Here is a 13,740-nt window from a genome sequence, read left to right on the forward strand (position 1 = left end):
CAAAAAGTTTTGTCAAGTCTAAAAATTTCTAATAAATTTTTTATTATACGTATATTTTGGATATTCTCGTGTAATGCCATGTAATAAATTATTTTATATTAAATGTTAGATTATATTTTGTATTGTATTTTGTATATTAAATTTATTGTATCATTTTGTTTATATTAGAGTTTATATTAGAATAAAAATAAAAATAAAATAAATTCTAACCCTGTGAAATGAAAAAGAGGAAAACTGTCCTCACACATTTTTCCTCCTCGATGGTATCTCCACCTTAACGAAGGCATTTGCCGGGTGAGGAGGTTTGAGTACTCTAATGAACCTGAGAGCTATGCCGGCCGTAACGTACAGCATTTTTGAGTGAAACAGGTTTGATCGTTCTGAGACCGATTAATGATGTCATATATTCCATGGATTATTGTATTATTAAAGGTACTTGAATTATTAGATTAATTAATAAAATACTTTGAGTAAGAGTTTGATTTTAATCAGGACAAAAAATATTGTGCTTTAAAGCAAAAATAACGTCAAAAGCGGGGGGCATGAACTTTATATTATTTATGTTATTAATGTATTATATATATATATTTATATTAATCAGATTCTCTCGAAACCTACAAGGCGACATACACTACTTTTTGGTTGTACATATATTCATGACAAAATGGATTTAATTGCTCTCAAAGCGATCAAACCTGCTTCACTCGAAAACGCTAATATTAGGTCGACCGGAAAGTTCTGTCCGTTTTTGGAATAAAACAAAATACAAATTTTTATTACCGTCAATAAACTTTATTAAATAATGTAATTGCCATTATTATTAATGATTTCTTGCCAGCGTGAGGGCAATTTGCATATCCCATTTTCGAAAAATGTTTTATCTTTTGATACGAAAAATTGAACCAGTGCTTGTTTGATATCTTCTTCATTTTTGAATTTCTCGCCCCTCAAAAAATTTTGTAAGGACAAAAACAAATGATAGTCGGAGGGTGCTAAGTCCGGGGAATATGGTGGATGCGACAGAATTCCCCAGCCTAGTTCTGCAATTTTTTGACGAGTCCCCAAAGCAGCATGTGGCCTAGCATTATCATGATGCAGTATGATGTTCCTCCTATTGAACATCGCCGGCCTCTTTTCTTGGACTGCTGTATTTAAATTACGGTAGGGTCACCCATGCCGGACAGGTCGAAGGGGAAGAGTCAGACTAAAAGAGATACCGTAATTAATTAATTATATATATTTATTATATTAATATTTTGAAATAAAATTAAAGCGAAAGAGATAGTAATCGAGAGAATAGAGAGAAAAGGGGACTCCACTCGTGGTCTCGCCACGCTTTTTCATTATACAGTAAAAAATGTATTAAGTCCCATCTAAAAAAACCGTGATGACCTTAAGATCTCCAAGATTCCTCCACCTATTAATTTTTTTCTGCGATACTCTAACCCCTTCGAACTCCTTCAACACCTATATGTTCAATGTTTTTAACTCAATCATTTCCAAGATATACTGATTTATAGATTAAAATGGGTTACCTGTACTTATTATTGTTGATAGAATAATATTATGAAATTCATTAGAGCGTTATGGAACCTTTTCTATTACTAAGGATCTTTAATAATATTTATAAATCTCTTCATGCCCATAATATTATTAAAAATTTATATTTATATTATGAAACATTTTCTATGCACATAAATGAGAATTATTTGTAATACCACAAAGTATCATTAAAGCGTGAAATGTGAAACGCATTAATACGCATAAGCGGGTTAATTAAAATAATTGATACGAGATTGTTAATGTCCTTTTAATGTCGGGGAACAAAAACGCATTCTTTATAATAGAGAGAGAGTTATATTTCTGGATACACGCACAGAGCAACATAAATTTTTTAATTATCGTTTACATGTTGAATGTTTCAGAGAATATAAAAAGGCAGAGTTGTATAAAGTATAGATATTAATAGTCTATATATACATATATTGTGATAAGACTCTCTCATTATTTTATATTTAATATTTAATTCTTATTGTATTTTTTATATATTTTAATATTTCCAAAATAATAATAACTCGGTCTTTTTAAATTCATTTCTCTTGATAACGCTTTTACATAATTAGGCGATACGATAAACATTATAAATATCGAGATATTAATATTATTTTTATGCTAGGCAAAAGGATAATATATCTTTTCCGATTTTCTTTTTAAAAAAGAAAAATATAAAAGATTTTTATTAAATATCAATATCTCGTATTATTAACATTCTATTTACATTATTATTTGTTGATGACAATCTAATATAAATTAACATAAATGAATAAATAAATAAATAAATAAATAAATAGATAATGATTTAATGACAAATATCACGATCGATAGTCATATTACGATTTTTTTCTATTAGAATAACAAAAATTTTCGGGATGAGTGTATATTATAAAGAGACACAAAACTTCTCTCTTTTAAAACTATCACAAATGTTTATAATGTCTATAGGCATGTTATCTTTAGTTCCTCTTTCTTAGAACTTCTTACACTCTTTTTTCAAGCTTGCGTACTTTGTATTAAATGCAAATAATGCGGAAAAGTGCAGCTAAAAAGAACGGAATTTATATCTATAACTTTCTTCTATTAAAAAAATCCAATCATCGATAATATGCATTTGCTAAATCATTCAGAATGATATAGCGATTGAAACATGTCCGTAAGTGATGCCTGTAAAGCTGCTATCAAGTTATTAATTATGCTCGATAATAATGATTAATAAATTCCAAGAAATTATCTCTCTCTACTGAAATGTACATTAGATTTAGTGTACGGTTAACATTTCAGTCTGTAATAGCTATAATTTACGTATCATAGATCAAATCTCATCGACTGATTATTTAAAGACATTTGCGATTGACAATCCACATCGTATTTAGATTGTAAGAGATCGCATTTCGTTGCATGAATTTTATATCTTCTAATTTATGTATGTACTTAATATTTTTGTATAAAAATTAATTTAAATTTAATCGAAAATTATCCTATTAATTTTGAGCAATTAAAGATTTGCTCCTGAAAAGTGACTTTTAATCTATCGTGATTTTAAATGCACGGTTATAATAAATATTTATAGGCAAAATAGATTTTTTTAAGTTTCTGCGTATATAAGCTAATAGTTTGCACAAAGCAGTTCATTTCGCTTTGAAAGTAAAATTTGTAGTCCTGAAAACAAATTTCGCGAATTTATCATTTCCGATTCAGCTCAAAAATAACAAAAAAAAACAATATAAGTAAAAAATTAATATACAATTAATGGAGGCTGTTATATTAAACGCGAGAGGATTATTTATGAAATTCATAATTTGACTAGTAATAATTATATACAAATCGTCGGCGGAAAAATCCCCATTTTTGAAATTATCAATTTCTGCATATTCCGATAAGACTATCTTTGAGTCTGCTTTTTAGTCGCCAGTTTTTGTAATCGCGCCTTTAGTCCGTGAGGATTTAATTTTACTCTCACGACATCGGATTTATTTTCAAGCTTCTTGCGAGCTTCCTCCATTCGCTCCTTTCGTATTCGCTGCTGTTCCTTTTTCCAAATATCCTGTAAAACAAAATCTGTCATAATCGACTCACTTGCGTATTTCCGCGAACGCTGCAAAATGTACCTTAAAATCTCGACAGAAACCAAGCCACAGGTTGAAGAAATCGTAAGGTTCCGCGGTCTCCAGTGTGGCGCCTTTGGGAATGAACTGATAAAATCGCATTACGGCCTTGAATCTGTTTTTAGCTTCCAATAGCTCTTCTTTTTCGTTTGCCAATTCGATACTCGCCCTCGCCATAAACGAGTCTACTTTTTCCTTGAACACTTTGGACATAGTTAGATCCGCTTCCACGACGGTGTTACACTTTTGCGCGCATACTAAAACAAATTAATTTCATTTATATTAATATCTTTACATATTCATATACGTAACTCTACAAAATTGATATAGAATTATATTCGATATGTCTACGAAATTTAAATCAAGGCATAAATTCTATTTTTATCGATAAATAGCTAGTATATATATTAATTCTATAAAAAAAATAAAAAGAATTTATAGATTATATCAGATAAAAAAATATAATCATAAAATTTTTAAGCGGCGTAACATTATTAATATCACTTACTCTGCAGTTCCTTTTCCAATCTGTCAAGTTCCTTGGCAATATCGTCAAACTTGATTGTAGATGCGGCCTCGATGTCAGCCGGCTCAGGCACGGGTAGTGCTAATGGCTCGTCAAAGTTATGATCTTTTTCCAGAGATAATGTCGCATTGACGACATAGTGCAATAAGGTGACACCGGGTACATTGGATTTTACATCTTTCAGTTTACCAAGGATCTCCAGACCGAAGCCGTCAGCCTGGCCGCGCATCATATTTCCGCCGTTCATGTAATTTCCCAGAGTCAGTATGATGGCTATCACTTTTTTCAAAGACTCAGATTGCATCAAAAAATCGCAGGTAGTTCGTACGTTATTCAATTTATACGAGACCGACGAGATCGCGTCTTGGAATTCCGACTGAAGCATCAAGCAGGCTATCCTCTCGGAAAAGTGCTTTATGCCGGATAACCGTTTGAGAAATAATTCCGGCTGATCAATAGGAATATCCGGATACTCTGCTTCGTGAGCAGCGATTTCTGCTATCTCTTTCTCCGTAGGTTTCTATAGGTTGCAAAACGTCAAAGTAGACGCGATTATAGATGTGTAATGGAAATTAATTGTATTCAGAAATGAAGAAAAATCAACTACATGTGCTGAATTTTGTATTTAGATTTTTAATCATACTGTTTACTCACGATTTCGTAGATCTGTTGCAGCGTCTCCAAACTAATTACGCTCGTATCTAAATTATAAGCCGCGTTCTCGATCTCGCTAAAATCAATATGCAGACTTTTTTCAAGAATTCCCACCATTTTCGAACGTTTCGAATCTAATATTTTCGCTGGTTGGATCTTAGAACTTTTATTCGATGTCTCTTCGCTTTTCTTGACCAGATTCTTTTGTCTCACTTGCCGCGAAAATAAATTGGCGAACTCTTTCATGTTTATATTTTCTTCCTCCGCGAGTTCTAACCACAAAGGCACCTAGATAAGACAGTATGAAAACACGACAACGCATTTAAAATAATCACTATTTATATTAATTGTTAATTTTATCGCGTTATAATCTCTGCCTTTTATTTACCTGGGTTGGCGATTCTGAAGCAACGGAAGTTTGACTAGTCGCAGTAACTGGCACTATAATTCTTGTCCAGTATAGTGGCTTCATAGGCACATCAGGATTCAAAGGTTCTTTCCTCATAACTATAAAAGTAAAACACTGTGTTACGCGATGCAAATATCGGAATCCCGCCGCGGAAGGATTGTACAGTGTACTCTCGATTATTTCGAGATAATGAAAAGAATCGAGAGTACTCTGTATTTTTGTAATTTCGATACCTACTGGCTCTGCTAGGCGGATTCCATCCTCCGACTGGTGGAGCGGGTAAAGGACAGGGTCCTGTCGCCCCCGGAAGTGCCGGGGGTGCCATAGGCGGCGGTGGTGGAGGACCTGCAACTGATCCCGCGATTGGAGGCGGTGGCGGAGGAGGTATACCGTTTAGCGTTGGCATACCCGGTAGCGGCGGTGGAGGCGGTGGACCATTCATAGAACTCTGCGTTCCAGGTAACGGCGGCGGTGGTGGTGGCGGTACCGCGTTAATCAGTCCACCTGTCATCGATGCAAGCGGAGGTGGCGGGGGAGGCGGCGGTGGTGGTACCCCGCACGTGTTCAACATCGGCGTGGGCGGCGGCGGTGGCGGCGGAGGTATCTCGATCTTCATACATGCGGATAATTCATACGTGATACCCTGAGGAGGCATAGGTGGTGGCGGTGGTGGCGGAAGAGGTATATCACTGTCGACTTTCTGCACTGGCATGGACGGAGGCGCTGGCGGAGGTGGTGGCGGAGGTACCGCGTTCTGCAGAGGAGACGGCGGGGATATCGCACTTATGATAGTTTGCATAGGCGGCGGCGGAGGGGGAGGTATCGTTGTATTAAACATCGGCGTAGGCGGTGGCGGAGGTGGCGGAGGAGGCGCGGGTGGAAATGTATTCGTGATACTTTGCGTCAATATGGGCGGAGGTGGCGGTGATGGTATCCTCGAAATATCCGTTAGTTTTGGCGCCGATGATGAAACCGTCCTCTCGCTACCTTGCGCCGATTCGGATGCGAGCACTTGTGGAGATGGCGGCGGCGGAGGTGGCGGGATGAAGGACTGCAACGATGTCGTTGAGATAGACGTAGATCTGTTCTTGGAGAATGACTCCACTAGTGGAGGTGGAGGTGGAGGTGGAGGTGGCAACGGTGCCAAGTGCTCATTTAACGCGTTTACCTGATGCGATAAGCACGACCGATTCCCGACTTTGTCGGTCGATGCGGGGGAAAGCACGCGAGTCATTTTGCTTTCCTCAAGATCTGCAACAATATCACTTCTGATCGAGGATTCTCTGTTGAAGTTGTTTGTTTCTCTAGCACTTCCATCGATAGGTGACGAGCTTCTCGGTGACGTTTGAGTAGACTGGCCTTTAGTACTTTTCTGTCGATTTATAGATATCTCGCGCAGTCGTTTGATTTCATCTCTCAGTTTCTTCACCTCTTCCTCATATCTATGTATATCTTCAGGCATGGATTGTTCACCGTACGCTTGGCTCGATTTACTTTGAGCTGAACGAAACTCATCCGCCAGCACACAGGTATCTGTCCGATCTATCTGATTAAAATAGAACGTTATAAGAATAAATAAATAATAAAAAATCACGACGGATAAAACATTATCGAATTAATAAATAGATCAAGATTTTACCACGGGCGTGATGCTTTTCTTCACACTTTTGCCTGATAACGCAGTGATCTTAGATGTTGATAGTTCTTGTTCTGGAACATCCATTTATTATACGTGATTATTATAGAAAAGTAGTTTTTTTTGTTAAATTCACAAGAAAACTGAGCGAATATTGTATCTAGATATGTTCTCTTCATCGTTTGGCAAGCTCTAAACAATTCCCGAATGAGCAACTGTTTTATCTCAAGTTAAGCTTTATATTAGCAGGATTAACGACACTTGTACCTCTATGAACATATAATCAACCCTAATTAATGATGCATGTTCTGAGAACAAAACAATTCTTTATCGTTGTGTAATTCTTATCTTCTTTTATCACTCAACCAACGAGAAATTCTTTTAGATTATCTTATCTAATCATTTCATCATTAATGAGATTTTTAAGAAAATATTATATACAAAAATAATATAAATACATATAAATAAAAATATATGAAATATATATCTAAAATTCTAAAATTATCTGCGATCATCATTGAAGTAATAGTAACAGCACGGGTGAAAAAAAAAATACCTACTTTTCGGAGAAGGCTGTTGAATTTTTAGTGTCATGTACACTCTTCCTCGATTATATACGGTTAAAAGAATTGATATTTTAATTCGATTTCTCTTCATCGGAAACACATACACGTGTAAACGCTTATTCGTTTTCTTTTCGCAATTGCTCTTCGATTCCGCGTACATCCGCTAGACACCTCCTCATTTTGTGTAATGTCGCTCTTGTCCCGGAGATGTATTTCACTCTGTGCTGCTCCGCAAATAACTGCCACATCTCGTTGATGGGCGAATACACGGGAGAGCACGAGCACAAATCTGAGAGCCTAACCCCGCATACGCCCCATCGATAAGACTTATCGGCAAACAAGCACATTTGATTAATACATTAATACATCGTTCGCTTTAACTTCAGTCACGCCAATGTGTGATACGATGATTATTTGGTGACCGGTTGAAAACATTTTCAATCGCGATAGCGCCGCGCCGATGAAAGGCGGCGATTGTCTTGTCGATGCATTAACCCGTCATGATCTGTTATCTATCGGTTTTGCGATACTTTGCGATTTGTTGAGCGTCTCGTAAATTACGTCATTCCAATAGAGGATAAAAAAACGAGATGCCGCAGCCGTGTGTTTACCCTCCGTAACGTTATCGCGCGCCTTTTCTTCCGTCATGAGATAAGATTCGCGATCGTTCTAGAGCGATACACTCTAGGTCGTGCGCTGACCCATATACTATAGTTATAAAAGTGTTTTATATCGCGGTGAAATCATCGTTACGCCCTGAATTCTCGAAGTGCAGAGTCAGAAAAATAATTCAGATCTTCAAAAAGCTTTTTGAAAAGTTATTTCGTTTAGTTTGAAAAGGTTGATGAAATTGCGAGAATTTCAACCATTCGTTGCCCCCCTTATCATTTATCTCTCACCTTCGAATTGCTTGTGGCGATCCGTCTTCTGAGTAACGATACTCTTGGAACTTCTCTTCTTCTTGGCGCTATTACTATCCAGGGTCAAGCTGGCCACTCTTCTTAGCACCGTACCTTCGTTCACTGGCGACTCGTAGACACTGTGTCGTCTCTGCAGAGTGCTGGCATTCATTTCTGATGGCGTAGTCTTGTTATTTAACGTCACGCCTGAAAATGATATGCTCATTTAAGACATCGAGTATCAGAGACGCATATGCTATGTTGACTTAGGTCCAATACACTAGGCTCTCTCTAGGCTCTTCTTAAACAATATCACTTATACAAGCTATATTCGTATTTCAACCTACACAGAATCCTCAAGCTTTACATAAGTCGTCAACGACTTATTTAATTTTTTAAAAGCTGATCACTCGGTAAAATTGTGTAAGAAGATGAGTAACGTGTTAAATTACAAAATTAGTAAAATATTCCTCACTTATTCGGGGACTCAGCATTGACAAGTGGATCTTCTTGTGTCTCGAGATCACAAACGGAATTTTCTTTTCCTCCTTGCTGTCGATCATCTTCAGAGGCGATTCAAGCTCCAATTTCGCCACTTGTGCCTTCGTGGATGCCGTGATCGGACTCGTGATCTCCCCGGGATCGGTGAAAACACTGTCGCTCGAGGATTCCTGGCTAGGCGGCGTTGGCATTTCCGTAACGACTAGGCCCTTGTTTGCCAAACGCCACGAATCGGTTACCAGTAATGGTGGTAGCTGGGTCTGTGGTGTCGTCGGGGTTTGCACTGGTGTCGACGCCGTCGTCGGCGTCGTGATACTCGAGCGGAAAGACTCCGTCGTAGTCACGCATGACTTCGGTGTTATTGCGGTATCCTTGTGACATTCGGGCTTTATACTTTTCTCCGTGTCCTAATTACAAGACGTTTTTATATTATAACCGTACTACGTACACCGTGATTTGAGATAAAGATAAGCATGCAACGCTTTGGAAATTTTTTTCTGTTTAATATTCAATATTTCTATTAATTATATTTATTTTATTTTATTAACGTATGTCTAATTTTTTAAATATACGCAGTCTCAAATTACGCGTAATATCGTCGAAAAGATTTCTCGTCCAATCGATAGTTCCGTTGACTTGAACGTAAGAAAAAAAAAAACGCTACCTGGGATAATACGATCTTCGGTGGCTGCGGTGCCGGTCTCTTGGTGTGCCCCGGCGTCTGCACCTTCTCGAAGCTGATCTTGATCGGTTCACGCGGCTCGTCGCACCCATCGGGAGTCTTGGGCGGTTGGTCCCGCTTATCCTTCCTCTGGTCCTCGACGGTCTCAAGTTCCCTCGTGAATGTGGACGTCGGCACTGCCGCGATCTCCCGCCTCTTCTGCTTCTTCTTGCTGTCGCTCTGCAGATTGCCCATCCCCTCGGGTGATTGCGGGGCCAGATCGTCTAAGCCCCAGTAGAGCAGCCGGATGTTGTTGACCCAGAGGTGGAAGAAGTCCGACAGCTTTGATCGCGGCGACCGCGCCTGGGCCGCGGCTGCGCCTTGACCATGGCGGGCGTGCATCCGTGGTCGATAATCGAGAGTTGCGGCATCCGCGATCACGGCGTCGTCGTCGTCGCTTTGACTCTCTCGCTGCGTGCTGGTTGCTGCGAAAGCAAACACGGTGCTGGGTGAGCTCACCACCTCGTGAGCTCGTCATCCTGATCGACTCGATGACTAGCAATCGCGTATTTTCAACCATTCGTATCAACGTTAGCTTAAAGCACTCTGATTAACTGAATCATATATATTTGCGCTGAAGATAGAATCGTCCCTATAAATATTGGATAAGGTTGATTGGCATTTAATTAGTGAAACAGAAAAAAGGGACCAACTGGTGTGTAATTGTTAATGATAATTAATCTAGATTATTTAAGAACTATTAAATAATTCTACTATTAAATGTGGCAATCTAATTCTTATATTGCGTTGACATGATATGAACACGATCTTTGCGTTATTTAATTAAAATTCAAAATTAGACTATTGTATCTCTCTGACTTTAAATGTATGGATCTTAAATCATTATATAAATTATATTCATATCACGAAAGAACATGAAGAAAAAAATATGAATGGATACCAGCTGAATATAATTGACTGAATTACCGTGATAACTGATTAACTCGATACTTTTCAGAGATATCGTTGCGTAATCGGATATTGACAGCTCTAATATTAATAACCTTATATCACGCGGTAACTAAACAATGCTATCGCCTGAACACTGATTGAATATTTCTATATGCGGAATATCGATTTGTTATTACTAGGACACGTTGGTGTCATTGGCGACTATTATTATCTCGAATTCGAGATCGATCGCGTAATTTTTTCATGGGAGAAAAAAAATTAAAGTGAAAATTTTTACACGTGAAAATGTCGCGATAATTTCTTCCTCGATTAGAAACAATAAGTTTCGAGTGCATGAAATTAATATATTTTTAAAATAATCAAAAATCAAGGAGATCTAAAATTTATAATTATATAATATATTCACTAACGAGGTCGAATATTTAAAAGCGAATGTTATAAGTACCTTTAAACATGTTTCTATACCGGATTAACAAAAAAAAAATTTTGCTTACGTTTTGATGCATAAACAATGTTTGGACTGTAGGACACGGCTGAATTCCAGACATTCGTGGACGCAACGTTCGTAACAAATGTAAAGAAACGGGAGTTCACGAATACTCGAGATATATTTTTAACACAACACGATAAAACGTCGAAATATCGTCGCAATAGCATTTGGATTACAATTAACATAATGCCAGTATTTTTCTCGGTACGGTATTCATCATGGTTGACAAGTACGATATATTCTTGTCGCTCTCGATTCCTCTCGATTCATCGTTGTTATTGCAAGCCTTGAAATTACATTTGTCTCTTATCCGTCGAGTCACGTATTATTGGTATGGTACCCCGATGTGAATGAATAGCACAGAGTATTGGCACAATTTTTTTTTCACATAGGTTACACGTAATGTTTTTTTAAGCGCCAATTAATTATGCGGTCAAGAATTCGGAATAGCAATTTAATGTTCCACGTGGTGATGTCGGTCACGCGACTGGAAAGCCGGTGCCTGTTCGCGCCGTTACCTTTCATTGTGCCTTGGAAAATCAATCTTGAGGGATACCTCAAGGGCAAGCAATACACAGAGAGACGAGCGTTCCTCGGTATATTAAACTTATAAACAATTCTCGTCAAAAGTAGATATGTCGCGTCTATATCAAATCGCGAGTTAAAAATCAGTCAACTTTAATTTATTGAAAAAATAATTTTTTTTATATCCTATTGTATTAAATCATCAATATTTTATTATCCTCAACATCTTAATATTTATTATAATTTACTATAAAAATGATTGGTGCCATTTTTTATTTTATTTTATTCTACAGCTGTCAAAGCAAAATATAAGAATTTGGCTATTGTACACATAAAATATTTAAATAATACAAATAGATAAATATTTCTTAAAAAGAAAAGGAGAGAGAGAGATATTTAACAATCGGGTCTTATCTATCATTACTTATAATATCCGATAAATGTTCGCGATTGAACTGAGAACGCGAGAAGGCTCGATGCGTTACGATCTAATACATTAGCTGTGTAACATTACTACGATCATAATGAATTAGAATCACCGTCAGAATCTTGAAGAGATTACACGAACCTGTTCAGTAGGATCATGCGCTTTGGTGCCTAGTATTATTTCGTAACACGTCGGAAACGTGCCGTGTAATTGACGTGATGTGGAAAAGCGTTACACCTCGTATTAGGCACTCTCTTACCTGATTCTCTCGCATTTCGACAGCACCGCCAACATATTATTACACGTTACATCGTGAGGTTTGCGCGTGCCACTGAAAACTCGCATCTCACCCATTATCGATTGTTCTCGGCGATATAGCCGTTCGCGCATTTTTCACCGGCCGTTCGCGTCACGAGGCGTAGAGTATCGCTACGGTTTCCGCGAGGAAAACACGAATATCGTACGCGATAAAAAGACCTCGAGCGTTTTATTGAACACGTAGGTGGGAGTAAGCTGCCCGAGATAGAGCGCAAACTCGCGCCTATCGAGTCCTTCGGGTCGATGTCTCGATGTCGAGGTCGATGTAAGTACGAGGTCACCTCTCGATAGTTTGCTCTCCTTGTGGATATAAATCGCACGCGGGATTCTGGAATTCGAGTTTCCATAAATCTCGGCGCCGATATTTTTTTGCTTCAGGTAATCTCAAGAGAAATAAATATTTAAAATTTTATAAAGATTATGATTACAAATTCGCAAATGGATAAACTAATAGATTAATCGAAATAAATTTTTTTTTTTTAATTTTGAAGCAGATGCAAAACACATCAATCTAAAAGTCCAAATCAATTTAAAAATTTTAAAACAAAAAATCGATCAAAGCCAATTTAAAAGTTTTGAAACAATATTTTTTTTAAATGTGTTTCATTGTAATTTTGTGGCAAAGACCGATGAACTGTAAATTCTAATTTGTGATAAATAAGCGAGCAAGATCAACAGAATTAAAGACGCAAGATCGTCGCTTCATCGTTTATTTTATATTGCAACATAAAATTTGTACAAATAATAATCATTATACTATCATAACTATAATGGATAATAATAATTAATATACGAATTTTTTCGTGGATGTGTGTGCAACGCGTGCACGCACACGCGCGCGCGCGCAATGTACGCGCTAATTAATTAATATTGCGAGCGGCCACGCACACGCAAGCATGCGCGGCACGCGGTGCGTATCGGATCTTCGCGCGAGAGTTCGGCGATTTTTCGCGAAAAAAATGATCCAGTTCGATCAGCGAAAGCCCGATGAAGGCCTTCGGTGGGGATCCAATATTCTATATCCTAACATCCGACGCTCGTAGGCATTCGCTTCCGCTTTCGAGATTCCATTGTTCGCATGACACATACGTTTTACATATATTCGTAGAGTGATGGACGACTTTTAGCGAGATAAACCGGTCCGTAACTCTCGTTCACACACTCTCATTCACACACACACACACACACACACACACACACACACACACACACACACACACACACACACACACACACACACACACACACACACACACACACACACACACACACACACACACACACACACACACACACACACACACACACACACACACACACACACACACACACACACACACACACACACACACACACACACACACACACACACACACACACACACACACACACACACACACACATAAATCGGGAGGAAGGGCTGCAATATATATATACACACACACATATATATATATATATATATATATATATATATATATATATATATATTCT

General features: G+C 37.8%; 1 protein-coding gene across 3 annotated transcripts; it reads right to left on the bottom strand.

Moving 5' to 3' along the window:
• Positions 1–2,272: 2,272 nt before the first annotated feature.
• LOC115246325 (formin-2-like) lies at positions 2,273–12,391 on the bottom strand. Of its 3 annotated transcripts, XM_029825058.1 has the most exons (12): positions 10,981–11,709; positions 9,518–9,999; positions 8,828–9,260; positions 8,353–8,559; positions 6,891–6,961; positions 6,420–6,797; positions 5,489–6,302; positions 5,231–5,349; positions 4,843–5,130; positions 4,171–4,708; positions 3,666–3,919; positions 2,273–3,601 (listed from the first exon to the last, which is right to left on the bottom strand). In XM_029825058.1, the coding sequence occupies exons 1-12, from the start codon at positions 11,159–11,161 to the stop codon at positions 3,440–3,442; spliced, it is 3,927 nt and encodes a 1,308-aa protein (XP_029680918.1). In that variant the 5' UTR covers positions 11,162–11,709; the 3' UTR covers positions 2,273–3,439. The 3 variants fall into 3 exon arrangements, with proteins under 3 accessions (XP_029680918.1, XP_029680917.1, XP_029680919.1); XM_029825057.1 differs by having other exon boundaries at positions 5,489–6,797; XM_029825059.1 differs by lacking the exon at positions 10,981–11,709 and adding an exon at positions 12,188–12,391 and having other exon boundaries at positions 2,274–3,601; positions 5,489–6,797.
• Positions 12,392–13,740: the final 1,349 nt, after the last annotated feature.

This window comes from Formica exsecta, unplaced genomic scaffold (assembly GCF_003651465.1).
Source record: "Formica exsecta isolate Colony F162 unplaced genomic scaffold, ASM365146v1 scaffold1473, whole genome shotgun sequence".
NCBI classification, from domain to species: domain Eukaryota; kingdom Metazoa; phylum Arthropoda; class Insecta; order Hymenoptera; family Formicidae; genus Formica; species Formica exsecta.

What these genes read in the sequence shown, in the direction of transcription:
- LOC115246325 (XM_029825057.1), bottom strand. Translation starts at nt 11,161, where the DNA reads ATGTTAATTGTAATCCAAATGCTATTGCGACGATATTTCGACGTTTTA. An exon ending in TGCAACAGATCTACGAAATC is followed by an intron (nt 4,709 to 4,842) that starts GTGAGTAAACAG and finishes TGCAACCTATAG; the next exon opens with AAACCTACGGAGAAAGAGAT. An exon ending in ATTGGAAAAGGAACTGCAGA is followed by an intron (nt 3,920 to 4,170) that starts GTAAGTGATATT and finishes AATTTGTTTTAG; the next exon opens with TATGCGCGCAAAAGTGTAAC.